The 15,596-nt window shown below is 36.2% G+C and overlaps 2 protein-coding genes across 2 annotated transcripts in view; one reads left to right on the top strand and one right to left on the bottom strand.

Moving 5' to 3' along the window:
- Positions 1–4,693: 4,693 nt before the first annotated feature.
- LOC21390636 (probable inactive receptor kinase At5g67200) lies at positions 4,694–7,665 on the top strand. The gene is made up of 2 exons (XM_024163757.1): positions 4,694–6,296; positions 6,878–7,665. Exons 1-2 carry the CDS (start codon positions 4,874–4,876, stop codon positions 7,435–7,437), a joined length of 1,983 nt encoding a protein of 660 aa, XP_024019525.1. The 5' UTR covers positions 4,694–4,873; the 3' UTR covers positions 7,438–7,665.
- Positions 7,666–10,987: 3,322 nt separating this feature from the next.
- Positions 10,988–15,596, bottom strand: part of LOC21390635 (kinesin-like protein KIN-4A) — a 9,102-nt gene continuing 4,493 nt past the window's right edge. Inside the window, exons 13-26 of the mRNA XM_024163756.1 lie at positions 15,314–15,412; positions 15,126–15,239; positions 14,930–15,046; positions 14,749–14,829; positions 14,290–14,361; positions 13,971–14,064; positions 13,871–13,902; positions 13,460–13,557; positions 13,269–13,367; positions 12,891–13,112; positions 12,544–12,706; positions 11,823–11,978; positions 11,440–11,738; positions 10,988–11,304 (exon numbers count right to left, since the gene is read on the bottom strand). Coding sequence (XP_024019524.1) covers positions 11,532–11,738; positions 11,823–11,978; positions 12,544–12,706; positions 12,891–13,112; positions 13,269–13,367; positions 13,460–13,557; positions 13,871–13,902; positions 13,971–14,064; positions 14,290–14,361; positions 14,749–14,829; positions 14,930–15,046; positions 15,126–15,239; positions 15,314–15,412 — 1,554 coding nt within the window. The 3' untranslated portion in view covers positions 10,988–11,304; positions 11,440–11,531. The remainder of the gene's footprint in view (positions 11,305–11,439; positions 11,739–11,822; positions 11,979–12,543; positions 12,707–12,890; positions 13,113–13,268; positions 13,368–13,459; positions 13,558–13,870; positions 13,903–13,970; positions 14,065–14,289; positions 14,362–14,748; positions 14,830–14,929; positions 15,047–15,125; positions 15,240–15,313; positions 15,413–15,596) is intronic.

Raw genomic sequence — 15,596 nt, 5'->3', positions numbered from 1 at the left:
AACAATACAACACGTGTCCTTAATTTTACAAGGATCGTCAAGAAATATCAGAGAATTCCCATTTAATAAAAAGAAAAATCATCGAGTATTTTTAAAACCCTAGACAGTTGATGCGTGTGTATTAGAATAGATATGAGAAATCTCACTGATTGAATCCCCAACTATAAATAGAACACTCGGGTGGCCTCGTTCATTTAACCGATTCGAGTTTTCAGTTTTAAGTTTTTACTGTAAAAAACTCTTAAAAAAATGTCACATTTAACTTTTTCTGCTACAGTAAAAAATTCTCAAAAAATGTCACATTTCAACTTAAATTAAAAATTTAAATCTGCGAAATGAACGAGACAGACATTTTCTTTTACGCTCTCTCATGATTGTTTCTTTAACTTGAGCGGCAAAGTGCGTTTTATAAGTAGACCCTCCGTCTCTCCTAGAGCAACTGTGAGTGACACACAACGGTAGAGCATATATAATATTAACATAGTATTGATGTTAAGAAAGCCAATACTCCAACACATACTCTTTTTTTATTATTATTTTATTTTACAAACGTGTGATGATTACTATTTTTTTTTTTTTGTGAGGAAACAATTGATAGCCTATTATACATTCAATTTGGAACATTTATAAGCTACTTGGGATAATAACACTTATTAAAGGCCAGAGATTTCGAGTGAACTTGGCGTGTACCTAAAGCTCGCATCGATTACTACTATATATATATATATTTTTTTTTTTTTGTGAGGAAACAATTGATAGCCTATTATACATTCAATTTGGAACATTTATAAGCTACTTGGGATAATAACACTTATTAAAGGCCAGAGATTTCGAGTGAACTTGGCGTGTACCTAAAGCTCGCATCGATTACTACCAAAGCCATTGAATCATCAAAAGAAGCCTAAAAAGTGGGCTGATCAATAATTTATCTATAAATTATCTTATTATGAATTATAATTTGACAAGTTATTATTTATAATTCACGATTTTTATTCATAATTTATCTGACTATAAACCATAACTTAACAAGTTTATCCATAACTTATATAATTATGAATTATAACTTAATAAATTATAACTTATTAATTTTTATAACTAAAAATTAATTTATATACTTTCTTAAACTTTTTATATTAACCTACTATTTTTTACTATTTCCGTTTTGAATTTGGTACGTTAAAAAGGTTAAACAGACAAATAACTGAGAAGTCCCACGGCTCGAGAGTCGTTAACGGCTTAAACTCGTGAAGTGGATCAACGAATGAAAGAAAGAAACACCGTACAAGTAAACTTAAAAATAATTCAGGCACGAGCATTAAGAAGTGTGAAGAAATGTCAGGACGTTTGACCACTGAACGACAACGGGTACACAAAGGTCAAAGAGTGTAACTTGAGCTTCTACCGGCGGAATTTCATGCACATTACGGATGTTAATGTTATGTTAGGTACGCACATTACGTCGCGTGTGATGTAATCTCCACATGAATTCGTTGTTAGATCCTAATCGGCTCAATCCCATGTCTTTTGTCGGTCAAACGACATTTAACAACCATTTTATTCTTTTTTGTTTGTTTGTTTTTTATTTTTCTTTTATGATTTTTAAACCATGTTATTAGGAAACACATCCCTATTAATACTCATAAGCTGACAAAATTCAAGTACATAGTGGTGTTTTATGACCGTTTGTTGAAGGGTTCAAGTGAGTTTAAACTCATTATTTAGGTCTCGTTCGTTTCACTGATTCGAGTTTTATTACAGTAAAAAGCTCTCACAAACAGTCACATCTAATTTTTTTACTACAGTAAAAAGCTCTCACATAAAATCACATCTCAACTCGAATTTTAAACTCGAATCAGCGAAACGAACGAGGCCTTAGTTTTAAAGTCATATTTAGTTGTTAAAATTTCGAATCTAGACTTGGTTGAGAACCCTTGAGAGCCTAAACTTCTGGTCTTTAGAGAACTTAACCCCCCGTGAGTTCTCATGCGTTTGAACCCATTAATTATAGTGTTGTGATTAAAATCATGATTCTATTTATAATTTACTCACAATTATAACACTAACTAAACACTAATTTAAATTTTTATTTTTTGATGTGATATTTTATCCTTTACTTTAATTTTATACTACTAAACGTAAGTACAATCTACATATACATTCAAACCTAATAATTTAAACCTAATAATTTAAATAATACAATTTGAACTTGTAAAATGAATGACACTTTAATATTAAAAAATATTGGACGTTAGATTTTGAACAAATACTTACTGATAAAATATAATTTCTAAAAATATAACTTAGATACATTTTTTAGTTATAAGCTTAAACCAAGAACATAATAGATTTAATAAAAATAACTATTTAACAAAAATCTGAGCTATTAAAGAGTGTCCTACTAAGTATTTTTTTATACATCATATATTAAAAATATATTATTAAAAATTGCGAATGAAAAATCACGCGCCAAGAGAGAGAGTGTGGAGTTGAAGAAGTTACGCCTGCCAACATTTTCTCCCATTCCCCACTTTCACGTGCGAACCAGTACATAAACTAGAAAGCCAGCTGCTCCGCAAACACACATTAAAAAGAAAAAAGGAATAAATCTATAATTTTGGTACGTTCTTTTCGAGTGTAATTTGAGTGTAATTTTTGAGTCAAATTTAAGTTATAATTTGAGTTAAAATTATAATTTGAGTTTGTGTTTAATTGCGTATATTTGAGTTATGATTTGAGATAAGAATCTTTTTGAGTTGTATTTGAGTGAGCAAAAACTTAAATTTATATTTAGATAGTATTTTAATAAAAATTCAATGGTGATGAAAAATTTTAATTGGGTATATGAGTGGAGTTTTATTTATCTTTTCGTTATCAACGCATAAAAAAAATCATCTCAATTAGGAATAAAACGAAAAAATTATAACATTTTTAAGAATAGAAAAAAATAATATTCATTAATTTGAGTTCAAGTTTTTAAACTCGAGTTGAATGAGTAACTTAAACTCGAATTTTAGTTCAAAACTGGAATTCAAACTTAAAAGAATATGAACTTAAATAAAGTTAGAACTCGAGTTTCCTTTTTTAACACACCCTTTGTCTCTAAAACAATTTTTAAACTCTAAAAAAGTCTCATAAATAATCCATTTATTAAATTTTAAATAAAAATCGTACTGCATCTCATAAAAAGTTCCCGCACTATCTAATTTCTCTGTAAATGATCCCTTTATTAGAAGTTATACTAAATTTAGTTTCTAAACTAAAAAAATTATAATAATATGTTAAACTTAGTTCATATGTTTATTATAAGTAGTTGTAAATATGTAGCCCCTAAATTGAAAAAAAAAAAAGAATAATTCTATTTACACTCGTTAAGCTTTTATATAGCTCCACATGAACAAAGATAATTTTGTTTTTAATTACCATACATAAAATAATATATAATAATTGCACTGTACGCTTTGGTGTATAGTAGATTGCAATTTGCAATTAATTGCTTTTATTTTTTCTTTAGGGAACTTTTTTTTTTGGGTTTGCTTGCATTTTTGTTGATGATATAATAATCGTTTAAGAAATGAAAAATTGCCTATAACTCCTCACAATATTTCTTATAAAAAAAGTTGAGAAATTTAATTAGGATTTGTACAGTGCGTGTATAAAATTGTTTGTTTTTTTAATTATATGTTTTTAAAATAGAATAATATTGACATTAATTTAAATATGCATGCATGTTTTAAATTGTTCAGTGAAGACACGTACCCCTACTAATTTATATGTATTTTCGTGCACAGTTATAATGAATATGATACAAAAGATGTTTATAAAAAATATATTTTTAGAGATCATTACTGCTTGAGGTTGTACGGACACATCCAACATAAATTGCTAGAAGCACTAGTTCGTGCTTGAGAGGATATTCTTATACCTAATACTAGGAGAGGGAGGGGTAGACAAAGAATTACATGGACCGAAGTAGTTAGGAAAGACATTCTAGATCTAGGCCTTCAGGAAAATTTAATTTCGAACAGAGCTGCGTGAAAAAGTGAAATTTATATAGCCGACTCTAATTAAATTGGGATTAAAACTTGTTGTTGTTGTATTATCATAGAGTAATAATTTTAGAACATTTTTAATATCGTAGGGCAACATAATCACTAAAATTTTTTTGATCAAAGTCACATATGTGGAATTGATAAACAAAAATTGGAAAAAATGTATGTAGCAAAAAAAATAATTTTGGCATTTTTTTTTTAAGTTTAGGAACAGTAGCATACAATACAGCTTCTCATATTTAATATTTTTCATCTATTTATTAACAAAGGAATTATTTTTGTTTTTTTTCAGTTTTAGAACTTAATTTAGTACAACTTTTAATACATGGACCATTTATAGGGAGAGAAGATAGTTTGAGGACATTTTATAAGATAAAATTAACGGTTTTCATTTAAAATTTAACAATAGAGATTATTTATGAGATTTTAAAGACTGTTTATGAAATAAAATTAACAATATGGACTAATTCTAAAGAGAGAAAAGAATTCAAGGGCCATTCATAGATTTTTTCCAAAAAAAAAAAATAAAATAAGAGAGAAAAGAATTCAAGGACCATTCATAGATTTTTTCCAAAAAAAAATAAAAATAAAAAATAAAAACACCTCAGACCTCACTTTCACACTTTTCTTATTTTCTCTCCTTCCAAACAGAACTCCCTCCATTGTCTACATCCTTTTTAGTCACCACTGCACATCACTTCTCCACCGACCACTCTACTCTACTCCTCCAGAGTACTGAAACCAGCAAACAAAACCCACAAAAAAGAGAAGGAAATGCACCAAACCCCCACCGCGACAATCACAAACCACCCCTTCCCAACACAATGCCCTTAACCCACGCGCTTCTCTTCCTTACTCTCACTCTCACTCTCCCCACCCTTCTCGCCGCCGCCGCCGCAGGATTCCTTACTCCGCCGCTAGAGAGCCTCCTCCGGCCATCCGACGCCGTTTCGCTGATCACCTTCAAGTCCAAGGCCGACCTCGACAACAAGCTCCTCTACGTCCTCAACGAGCGCTTCGACTACTGCCAATGGCGGGGCGTCAAGTGCGCCCAGGGCCGCGTCGTCCGCCTCGTCCTTCAAGGCTATGGCCTCCGCGGCGTCTTCCCTCCCGACTCGCTCACTCGCCTCGACCAGCTCCGAGTCCTCAGCCTCAACAACAACTCGCTCTCCGGCCCCATCCCCGACCTCTCCCCTCTCGTCAACCTCAAATCCCTTTTTCTTGATCGCAACTCTTTTTCCGGCGCTTTTCCGCCGTCGATTCTCACCCTCCACCGCCTTCTCACCCTTGATCTCTCCTTCAACAACTTCTCCGGTCCGATTCCGGCTGGGATCACGGCCCTCGACCGGCTCAACTCGCTCCGACTCCAGTGGAACCGTTTTAACGGAACTCTCCCGCCGCTTAACCAGTCCTTGCTCTTTGTCTTCAACGTCTCCCGTAACAACCTCACCGGAGCCGTTCCGGTCACGCCGTCGCTCTCGCGGTTTGGAGCGTCGTCGTTTCTGTGGAACCCCGGCCTTTGCGGCGAGGTCCTCAACAAGGCGTGCAGCTCGCCGGCTCCGTTCTTCGACTCGCCGAACGTGACCGGTCCGCCGTCGTCTCAGCCGCTGGTTCAGAGCGCGGAATCGCAGAGCGTGGTTCTGTCTCCGCCGTCTCCGAAAAATCACAAGAAGACTGGACTAATTCTAGGGATTTCGATAGCCGTAGCGATCCTAATCACGGCCTTCCTGTGCATGTTTACTGTGATCAGAACCCTAACTTCCCAAAACCGAGCTCCGAAACCGGCAATGGAGTTCACCGAGACGGCAGAAAGTAATAGCGTCAATAACAACAACAATTACACTGCTTCGGAAACGCGAATTGGAGAAATTAACGAATCGGATACGAAGGCGATTGAAGAAAGTCGCCGAGTTCACCAGAGCGGGGATTTGGTGTTCTGCGCAGGGGAGTCTCAGCTGTACGGCTTGGAGCAGCTGATGAGGGCGTCGGCGGAGCTGCTCGGGAGAGGGACGATCGGGACGACGTACAAGGCGGTGCTGGATAATCAGCTTATCGTGACGGTGAAGCGGCTCGACGCCGGGAAGACGGCGGTGACCGGAGGCGACGGGTTCGAGAGGCATATGGAGGCGGTGGGTAGGCTTCGACACCCAAATTTGGTTCTAATAAGGGCTTATTTTCAGGCCAAGGGAGAGAGGCTCGTCATCTATGATTACCAACCCAATGGAAGCCTCTTCAATCTCATTCATGGTGAGTCAACGTGTTGTTTTGTTATTACTTAAAAATTTAGTAAATTGGTTTGTAATTTTAGTAATTGAGTCCCTAACTCTTAAATTGTTGGTGACAAAATCGATCATGTGCCTAGCAAAATTTAAATAGTTAAAAGGGGCTACAATTTTTAGCGCTACGATGTCTAAATAATGAATCTATGATTTGTGTTGGCTAATTATTGAATCACATGCCCCAAATTTTGTTGTGAAACACAACCTAGCCATAGGTATGAATTTTGAACTATGGTCTAGTGGCATCGTGGATTTGGTAAAGGTGGGGTTAAGATGGAGAGGTTGCGAGTTCGATCTTAACTAGGAGTAAGGTGGGTCTACCTAAAATAAAATAAAATAAAAATCTTTTCCGGTACGTTACGTTAACATAACGGTAGCTTAAGTTATCTATCTGTCGGATCTATATAAAATCACATAAAATTAAAAAATATACAGATTTAACAGTTAAAAAAAATCTGATATACTAAGAGAATCTCTCCTAAAAAAAGGTTTTTTGTTTTCTTTTTTCTTTTGGTTCTACATCTAACGAATTGCAATTTCTTGGAACAGGTTCGAGATCAACAAGAGCAAAGCCTCTTCATTGGACTTCATGCTTAAAGATAGCAGAAGATGTTGCACAAGGGCTTGCATATATCCACCAAGTGTCGAGGCTAATCCATGGAAACCTTAAATCAAGCAATGTCCTTTTGGGGAGCGACTTTGAGGCTTGCCTTACGGACTATAGCCTTGCAATCCTTGCAGACACGTCTGCTAATGATGATCCCGACTCTGCAGGGTACAAAGCACCCGAAACCCGAAAATCTAACCGTCGGGCCACTGCCAAGTCTGATGTCTACGCTTTTGGCATCCTCTTGTTGGAGCTCTTGACAAGTAAACACCCATCGCAACACCCGTTCCTCTTGCCCACAGACGTGCCGGACTGGGTCAGAGCCACGAGGGAAGATGATGTTGGGGAAGATGGTCAGCTCCGAATGCTTACTGAGGTTGCTTGTATTTGTAGTTTGACGTCGCCGGAACAGAGGCCGGCAATGTGGCAAGTTTTGAAGATGATACAGGAGATTAAAGAGAGTGTTATGACTGATCACAATTCATACGCTGGATATTCATAGTTACTGGAATTCAGGGAAGAAAATTATGGGAGGTGGCGTCAATTGTATATCTGGGTAGGTGTTAAACGAAGAGAAAATAAGCATTTTTATGAGCAAGTTTCTGTGGGGCTGAGTTTGAACAACTTGTTTATGGCCAAGCTTAAGGAATTCTTTTCCTGTGATTCATTCCGTTTACACGACCAAACCATTGTAACGATCTATATAAGGCTTTTTTTCTGTATGAGGTTGGTGTTCTTTTCATTGGTTTAACTGGAAAACTTGAAGTGAAATTTGAATTTTTGTGAGAGAAAATACTGTAAAAAAATGATTGAATCGAACTTATGAACTATGGTCTAGTGGCATCGTGGATTTGGTAAAGGTGGGGTTAAGATGGAGAGGTTGCGAGTTCGATCTTAACTAGGAGTAAGGTAGCTTAAGGTAGCTTAAGTTATATGTCTGTCGGATCTACATAAAATCACATAAAAATTAAAAAATACACAGATTTAACGGTTAAAAAAATATGATATACTCAGAGAATCTCTCCTAAAAAAAGGTTTTTTGTTTTCTTTTTTCTTTTGGTTCTACTACATCTAACGAATTGCAATTTCTTGGAACAGGTTCGAGATCAACAAGAGCAAAGCCTCTTCATTGGACTTCATGCCTAAAGATAGCCGAAGATGTTGCACAAGGGCTTGCATATATCCACCAAGTGTCGAGGCTAATCCATGGAAACCTTAAATCAAGCAATGTCCTTTTGGGAAGCGACTTTGAGGCTTGCCTTACGGACTATAGCCTTGCAATCCTAGCAGACACGTCTGCTAATGATGATCCCGACTCTGCGGGGTACAAAGCACCCGAAACCCGAAAATCTAACCGTCGGGCCACCGCCAAGTCTGATGTCTACGCTTTTGGCATCCTGTTGTTGGAGCTCTTGACAAGTAAACACCCATCGCAACACCCGTTCCTTTTGCCCACAGGCGTGCCGGACTGGGTCAGAGCCACGAGGGAAGATGATGTTGGGGAAGATGGTCAGCTCCGAATGCTTACTGAGGTTGCTTGTATTTGTAGTTTGACGTCGCCGGAACAGAGGCCGGCAATGTGGCAAGTTTTGAAGATGATACAGGAGATTAAAGAGAGTGTTATGACTGATCACAATTCATACGCTGGATATTCATAGTTACTGGAATTCAGGGAAGAAAATTATGGGAGGTGGCGTCAATTGTATATCTGGGTAGGTGTTAAACGAAGAGAAAATAAGCATTTTTATGAGCAAGTTTCTGTGGGGCTGAGTTTGAACAACTTGTTTATGGCCAAGCTTAAGGAAATTCTTTTCCTGTGATTCATTCCGTTTACACGACCAAACCATTGTAACGATCTATATAAGGCTTTTTCCTGTATGAGGTTGGTGTTCTTTTCATAGGTTTAACTGGAAAACTTGAAGTGAAATTTAAATTTTTGTGAAAAAAATCACTGTAGAAAAATGATTGAATCGTGATTCGAACTTATGAATAAAATGGGTAAATTGGTTTGTGCCGAGTTTTTGGCGACAACTAGGAATAAAATGTTCAGAAATTTGGCAGTTGCCAGTGGTGCTTGTTGCTGAATTAATTGATGTTTTGCCTAAACGGCATGGATGTAGATGGTGTTGGACATTGGCGGCTGTTTTATATGTTTTTCCCAGTTTCTTCTAAAGCTAAGATGAGAATATTGTACACGACAGATTTGCAATGTGACAGACAATTTGACAAAGGGATAAGGTAGTTTCCCCAAGTGAGAGAAAAAAAGGCGGCTGTGTAAAGTGCCATGCTTGTTTTTTTTTTTGGCTTGTTGCTGTTTGGACAAGAAGGAAAGATTCAGGGACTGAATTCAGGTGTAAATGCCTGCAAAAACTGAGACATCACAGCATGTCCGTGAAACCAATTAATGAAGTTATTAATTTCCCAGATTGTACCACAATTTTGAGGCTACTAGGCTTCTTTTCTGCTCCTTTTATAGGTTTCCCGTGTTATGTAATATGTGGGAGTCCTTTTAAATGGTTCCTTGCGCTACTTGTTGTGTGTTCAGAATTGTTGGTTTGCAGATGCTCTGAATTTTTTCCAAAAAAACAAAACAAACTGAATTAGTTGGTTTGTTGGATATGTTTTCGTGAATGAGTCGTCCTAACTTTTTGGATTATTGTCATTAATGTCTTTTCATTTTAGAATCATTCTTATTTTATCTCTTAAACTTTAAAAATCTTTACCTTGTTTTTAAAACTGTTCAGTTCGCTAATTCGAGTTTTTAATTCGAGTTGAGATGTGATGTTGTATGAGAGCTTTTCACTGTAGTAAAAAAGTTAGATGTGACTGTTTTTTAGAGCTTTTTACTGTAGCAAAACTCGAATTCTAAACTCGAATCAGCGAAATGAACGGGGCCTGAATTACCCGTTCACTTCGCTGATTCGAGTTTGTAATTCGAGTTGAGATGTGATTTTGTGTGAGAGCTTTTTACTGTAGCAAAAAAGTTAGATGTGACTATTTCTGAGAGCTTTTAATTGTAGCAAAACTTAAATTCTAAACTCGAATCGGCGAAATGAACGGGGCCACTTACTGACTCCAACTTAATCCAACAAAAAAAAAAGACCACATTTCCTCATTTATGCCTTCTTTTTCTGTTTGTTTTTTTTTAAAAAAAAAAATTAACAAATGGCGTCAACCTTTAAATGTGACTAATTCGAAGTTCAAGAATAAAATAAGAGTTATTAAAATTCATGAACAAAGTTAGAGTTGAGGAGTACTGATGAGAATAATCAATCATTTTGATACCAACTTTAGTTGCCATTTTTGTTTTTATTACATGTAATTTTATATACTAATTGAGGTGATAATTCTTTATACAATTATCAATAGAATATTTGGTCCATCAAAAAAAAAAAAAAAAAGATTTGGCAACTCATATGCTTAGTTGGGAATTAAAAAATTACAATCCTTAATATTATCCTTTTATTTTCCCTCTTTAAACCATTGGTTTAGTCTCAAAAGTAGGTCAATGATTTACATGAATTTTGTCCGTGGAGAAATTTCTCTCTGTTTTTTTTCCCCTCATTTAAAAAAGCCATTAATCTGTGATTCAGCGCGTAATCTTTTCCTGTTCCGAGAATTGCGGTAGATTCTAGATTTTCAAGATATGCTGATATTATGAGTTGTTTCAAATTTCGAATATTTATTTTGTTTCTCTTTATCTTCAAAGATAGGATTAGTTTCTTGTTTCTGTCTTCAAAGTAGGATTAGACTCTATTTTTAAATTAGTTTCCTATTTTCTATCTTCAAAGATAAGATTAGTTTCTTGTTTCTATCTTCTTCTCGCGCTTTCTCTTCCGGTATTCCGCGCGAATCAACGGATTGCAAGATTTTCCCTACGCTTCCGCTGCGTCAATCTGTCGCCGAATGCAACTCATTTGTCCAAGTCGGACTCAACACAACATATTACGTGGAGAGAAGGCCCAAATAGATGGTACAGCTCTTAAGGACTGAAAACCAGATTCTGCTAGAATAGAAGGCATAATAATAGGGTACATACAAAAGAATCTAGATGGTATTACTACTAATGAATTAAGCAAAATGTGTTCCATTCTTCCATTTAACTAATGAAGATGTACAAAAAAAAAAAAAAAAAAGGAGAAAAGGAATAACACCATATGTTTTGCATCATCTAGTATTTCTTCTTTCACAGATGCAGCAATGCTCCAAAATCACCAATTATCTGCTGCCTTATAAAAGATCAGTGAGAATGCCTGCACAAATAAGGTGCTCCTCCTGATATATCGCTGCGGGAGCTCCCCGTTTGTCATGCTTCAGCAACACTCCCGTGGAATGAATCAAGATCCTTCTCTACTGTTTTACAGCACACCTGCAGACATTCAGGGGAGAGAATGCAAAACTCGTCATGGATACTTGTCCCACGAGGAAAGAAAACGGTCGAGAAAATTCTCTGTTCGATCTCTTAAAGTTGAAAATTTTCTCATAACAATAGCTAGACTATTACCTCAAACCATATGCATCTTCGTCGAGTCATCATACATGGCCACTAAAATGTATGTACAGTGAAGATCTCCGATCGAACACGAGGTTATTGCATCATATCAATTGGAGCTGCGCACGAGGCCTTGACTTAATTATGGTCTCGTCGCTATGCTTAATCCATTCTGAGAGTCTCCATGGCTTTTGCCACTTCCACTTGAACTGCAGCAGCCACTGATGATGGCTTCTCTTCCATCTCCATAGTTTTCCAGCCTGCCCGACAGTAGCTAGCTTCTTCATTGACAATTGTCCGATTGGGACCATCTGCAGCGACAGCAATTTCTACCTTCTTAGCAAGACGGGTGTCACAAATCAACCGAGACCACATGAATGGAGCAAAGGAATTACCTTTCTTGTCTGGTTTTCAAATGTCACTGACTCTCTAACTGACCCATTAACTACCCCTGGTGTGAATTTGAGCTGCTTTGGTGCTGGAAGTGACATTGGAGACAAGGGACCATTCGTATCATCGGCAAAGTGTTTCAATGAAGTGCGTGAATTTCCCTGCAGAGACAGCTTTAGAATTTAATATTCTGTTTACTGACAATGTGGGTAGCCACTTGGATTTCTAGAGCTTGAAAAGGCTATGGTGGATAAGGGAAACAGAAAAGTAATGGGCCCGTTTGGTAGTGTTTTCAAATGTTTTCATTTTTAGTATGAAAATGGAAATGAGAACTTTTAGGGAATGGTGTTGAGATTGTTTTCAATATTGAGTTTGGTTAATTTTCTTTTGTTTTCACTGTTTTTTGTTTTCACTCTCGTTTTCAAAGTATTTGCTAACCAAAAGTGGTTTGGAGACCATTTTCATTTTTTTGCCTCAAAAGACGTGAAGAAACCTTTTTAAAAACAAGGTGAAAAAAATTCCAAACAGACCCAGCGTTTTAGCTGCAATAAATCACTTCGTGAACTTTAGGTTGTTCATACTCAGGTTAAACATGGAAAATCTTCCAATGGATTTGGTGGTTGGTCTACCAAAAAGTATGCTTTCCCAAGTATTTTGTAAGCTTAGAATAGGAACAATCTATCATATAACTAATATAGGAAACAAGATTTCAGAATGTTGTCTTACTGAATCTGATTTTGCCAAGGCAATGGCAACAGCTTGCTCCTTTGCTTTTTGCTCCCTCAAAAGCTCCTTTCTCTGAGCTTCGCTTCGTCGTAGTAAGGTTACCAGCTCATTTAGTTGATCTTGCATTTCCTTAATTTCCATGTTCTTCTCCCATAATTGACACCTGTTGACATGTAGGTAACAATTATTTTCAATTTTTTCCCTCGAAAATACATGCATCGGGCAATATTTGAGACCTGTCATGTCTCATGGAAAAAAAGAAGAAAAGACATTGGGTTGTCCCCAGAGGTACAAGTCAAAATTGATGGATAAGATTTTTTTTTCTTTAAACTAGTTTCAGTAAGCACCTTGCTTCTGCAGTGGTATTAAACATATACTGAAGCAAGCACTTAGCATCTCCCATTGAACGCAACTGGTTCCAACGTCCACGACCAATCAAGGAACGCTCTCTTTCTTCTGCCTCTGAAAGCTGTGATGCCATGGAAACGAGTGCATTTGAAGACATGCTCAGCATGTTTTCAACAGATTCTATTCTGGCCTTCCTCGAGTCTGGTGACAGGGACAATACTCTAGTTGGATAGAAAAACACATATATGTAAGAATAGGAGATTGCATCATTATAATCGCCCATGACAATTCATAGTTTTCATCTATTATTTATGCATGTATAAAATTCATGTGAGTAAATGATCAGACTTTTACGTGGATAATAGCAAGATTTGTACCTGGAATATCCATTATTTCCTCTTGGGGGACTATTCCCTTCCAACGATAACTGGTCCACTTGCTTTAACAAGGCCAACTCTTCTGCCAAGACAGTCCGTCTAGGAAAAAAAATTAAAAATACCAGTTAATTAACGTGGCAGTCGAAGCCTAGAGAGGGAGGGAGGGAGGGAGAGAGAGAGATGATACATACACTTGATTTTGCTTCTCATATTCAAAACGAACTTCATGAACATTCACGACGACTTCCAGTTCATGATCAAGCCACCTCTGCAAGGACTTCTCGTTGTTCTGCATATGTAAACACATGTCAGAAACTGTTCTGATATAACAACGATAATATATTTAGGCATTTGCATTCCACATTTGAATTGTGATTGGTCCAAGAGAACTACTAAGTCGACCTTCCTTCGGTAAATTTAGAATAAGAGCCATCCTAAACAAGATTAAATACATCTGTTGACCACTAAAGTTCTTTCAAAATTTGAACGAGGCTACTGTTGCTTTCATCACGATAAGTGTTACTGGGAATCTAAACTAAACAATCTATGAAAAGGTTTTCGATTTGGCCGGCACAAAATATAAAAGATTTCAGATCATTTACCTGGGCGGCTGGAGTATGTCCATTGGAATTGACTGCAAGAAATAAGACAATTAGGAAATCAGAAATATCAGAAGAGCACATTTTCAAGAAAAAGATCTACCTGAATTGTCCCGAGCAGTAGACTTGCGAGATTCCAATAATTCCTTTAGTCGTTTAGTAGCAATTGAGGCCTCCTCTGTCTTTCTTTGGAGAACCTGCAAGAATAATCATAATGAATTTGCAAGATTCCTAACTGCTAATGAATAGAAAAAGCTACTGAGCTTATTTTACCAAGATTTATTACTTTACTAGTCAGCACACACACACACACACACACACACACAGAGATAGAGCACAGAGAGAGAGAGAGAGAGAGAGAGAGAGAGAGAGAGAGAATAAAGGGTATGCAGTTCAGTTGCATTGCAAAATTAAATTTTTACCAGTCTCTGTCGCTGGTTCAGAGATTCAAGTTTATGCCTTTCATACTCATTTCTCCTTCCCTCCTTCCTTAGCTGCACAGGATAAAATCATAATAGAAAAGAAATAACAAATGACATGAGCTCCAAAAACAGCGCAATAAATTATTATTATTATTATTATTATTATTATTATTATTATTATTATTGTTATTATTGTTATTATTGTTGTTGTTGTTATTATTATTATTGTGGTTGTTATTCTTATTGTTATTATTGTTATTATTATTATTGTTATTATTATTGTTATTATTATTGTTATTATTCTTCTTATTATTGTTATTATTGTTATTGTTATTATTGTTATTGTTGTTGTTATTATTATTATTATTATTATTGTTGTTGTTGTTGTTATTATTATTATTATTATTATTGTTGTTGTTGTTATTATTATTATTGTTATTATTATTAAAAGCAAAGAACCTGCAGCAATTCCTTTTCACGAGAGGCTTTCCATAGTCGAAATTGCTCCGCCTCTTGTTTTATCTTATGTTGCAACTGAACCTACAGAATAAAAAACAAACAGGCAAGACACATCCAATTATTACAAGCTTGTTTTGCAGATCATTTACAAAACTTGGTCAAACACCAAATCAGAACGAACCTTCTGAGCTTTAATACATTGTATTTCAGCTTGTAGCCGCTTTGCGGCTTCCTCGCTTTTGTGTTTTTCCTTTAAAAGTTGGACCTGGCTTTCTTGTTTCTTCTTCAGATCTGATATCTGATACAACAAAAATTCTTTTTATCGTCAATGCAACTTTTAAAAACAATGTGAATATTCAAATATTTCGGCGGATTACCTGAGCTTCAAGGGATTTTAATTTTTGTGAATGAATATCATGCACTTTCTGCGCCTGTCCATCAGAATTAGCAGCAAGGCTCTCAACCTCAGCCAACAACCGGTCTCTCTCTTGCTGTGGTTACGTAATATCAGCAACAAAAATGAAAGCATGACATTCTAATACAAGTTCAAGAACGTTCTTCAGACCTGCACGATTCTTTTCTCTTCCTCAAGTTCTAAGATTTTCCTACCAAAGTGCTGCTTGAGTGTTTCAGTATCAAGCCCCCCAAAAAGTCTAATTTCAGACTGCACAAAAAAGTGTAGATATTGATTCAGATTCAGGATAGGAATATGTTTCAGTTCAATTCAAAACTTTAACTTGTAAAAGTTAAAACATGTCATAAAGATTCTTGGCTTGTAAAAATACCACCACCTGTTTTTGGTTAACTTCAATACTTCATTACAGAGAGAAATGAAATGCAGAACGTAA

This window comes from Morus notabilis, unplaced genomic scaffold (assembly GCF_000414095.1).
Source record: "Morus notabilis unplaced genomic scaffold, ASM41409v2 Scaffold1139, whole genome shotgun sequence".
In the NCBI taxonomy this organism is placed as follows: domain Eukaryota; kingdom Viridiplantae; phylum Streptophyta; class Magnoliopsida; order Rosales; family Moraceae; genus Morus; species Morus notabilis.
The sequence above is the reverse complement of the archived record's forward strand: the minus strand, read 5'-3'. Positions and strand labels throughout refer to the sequence as shown.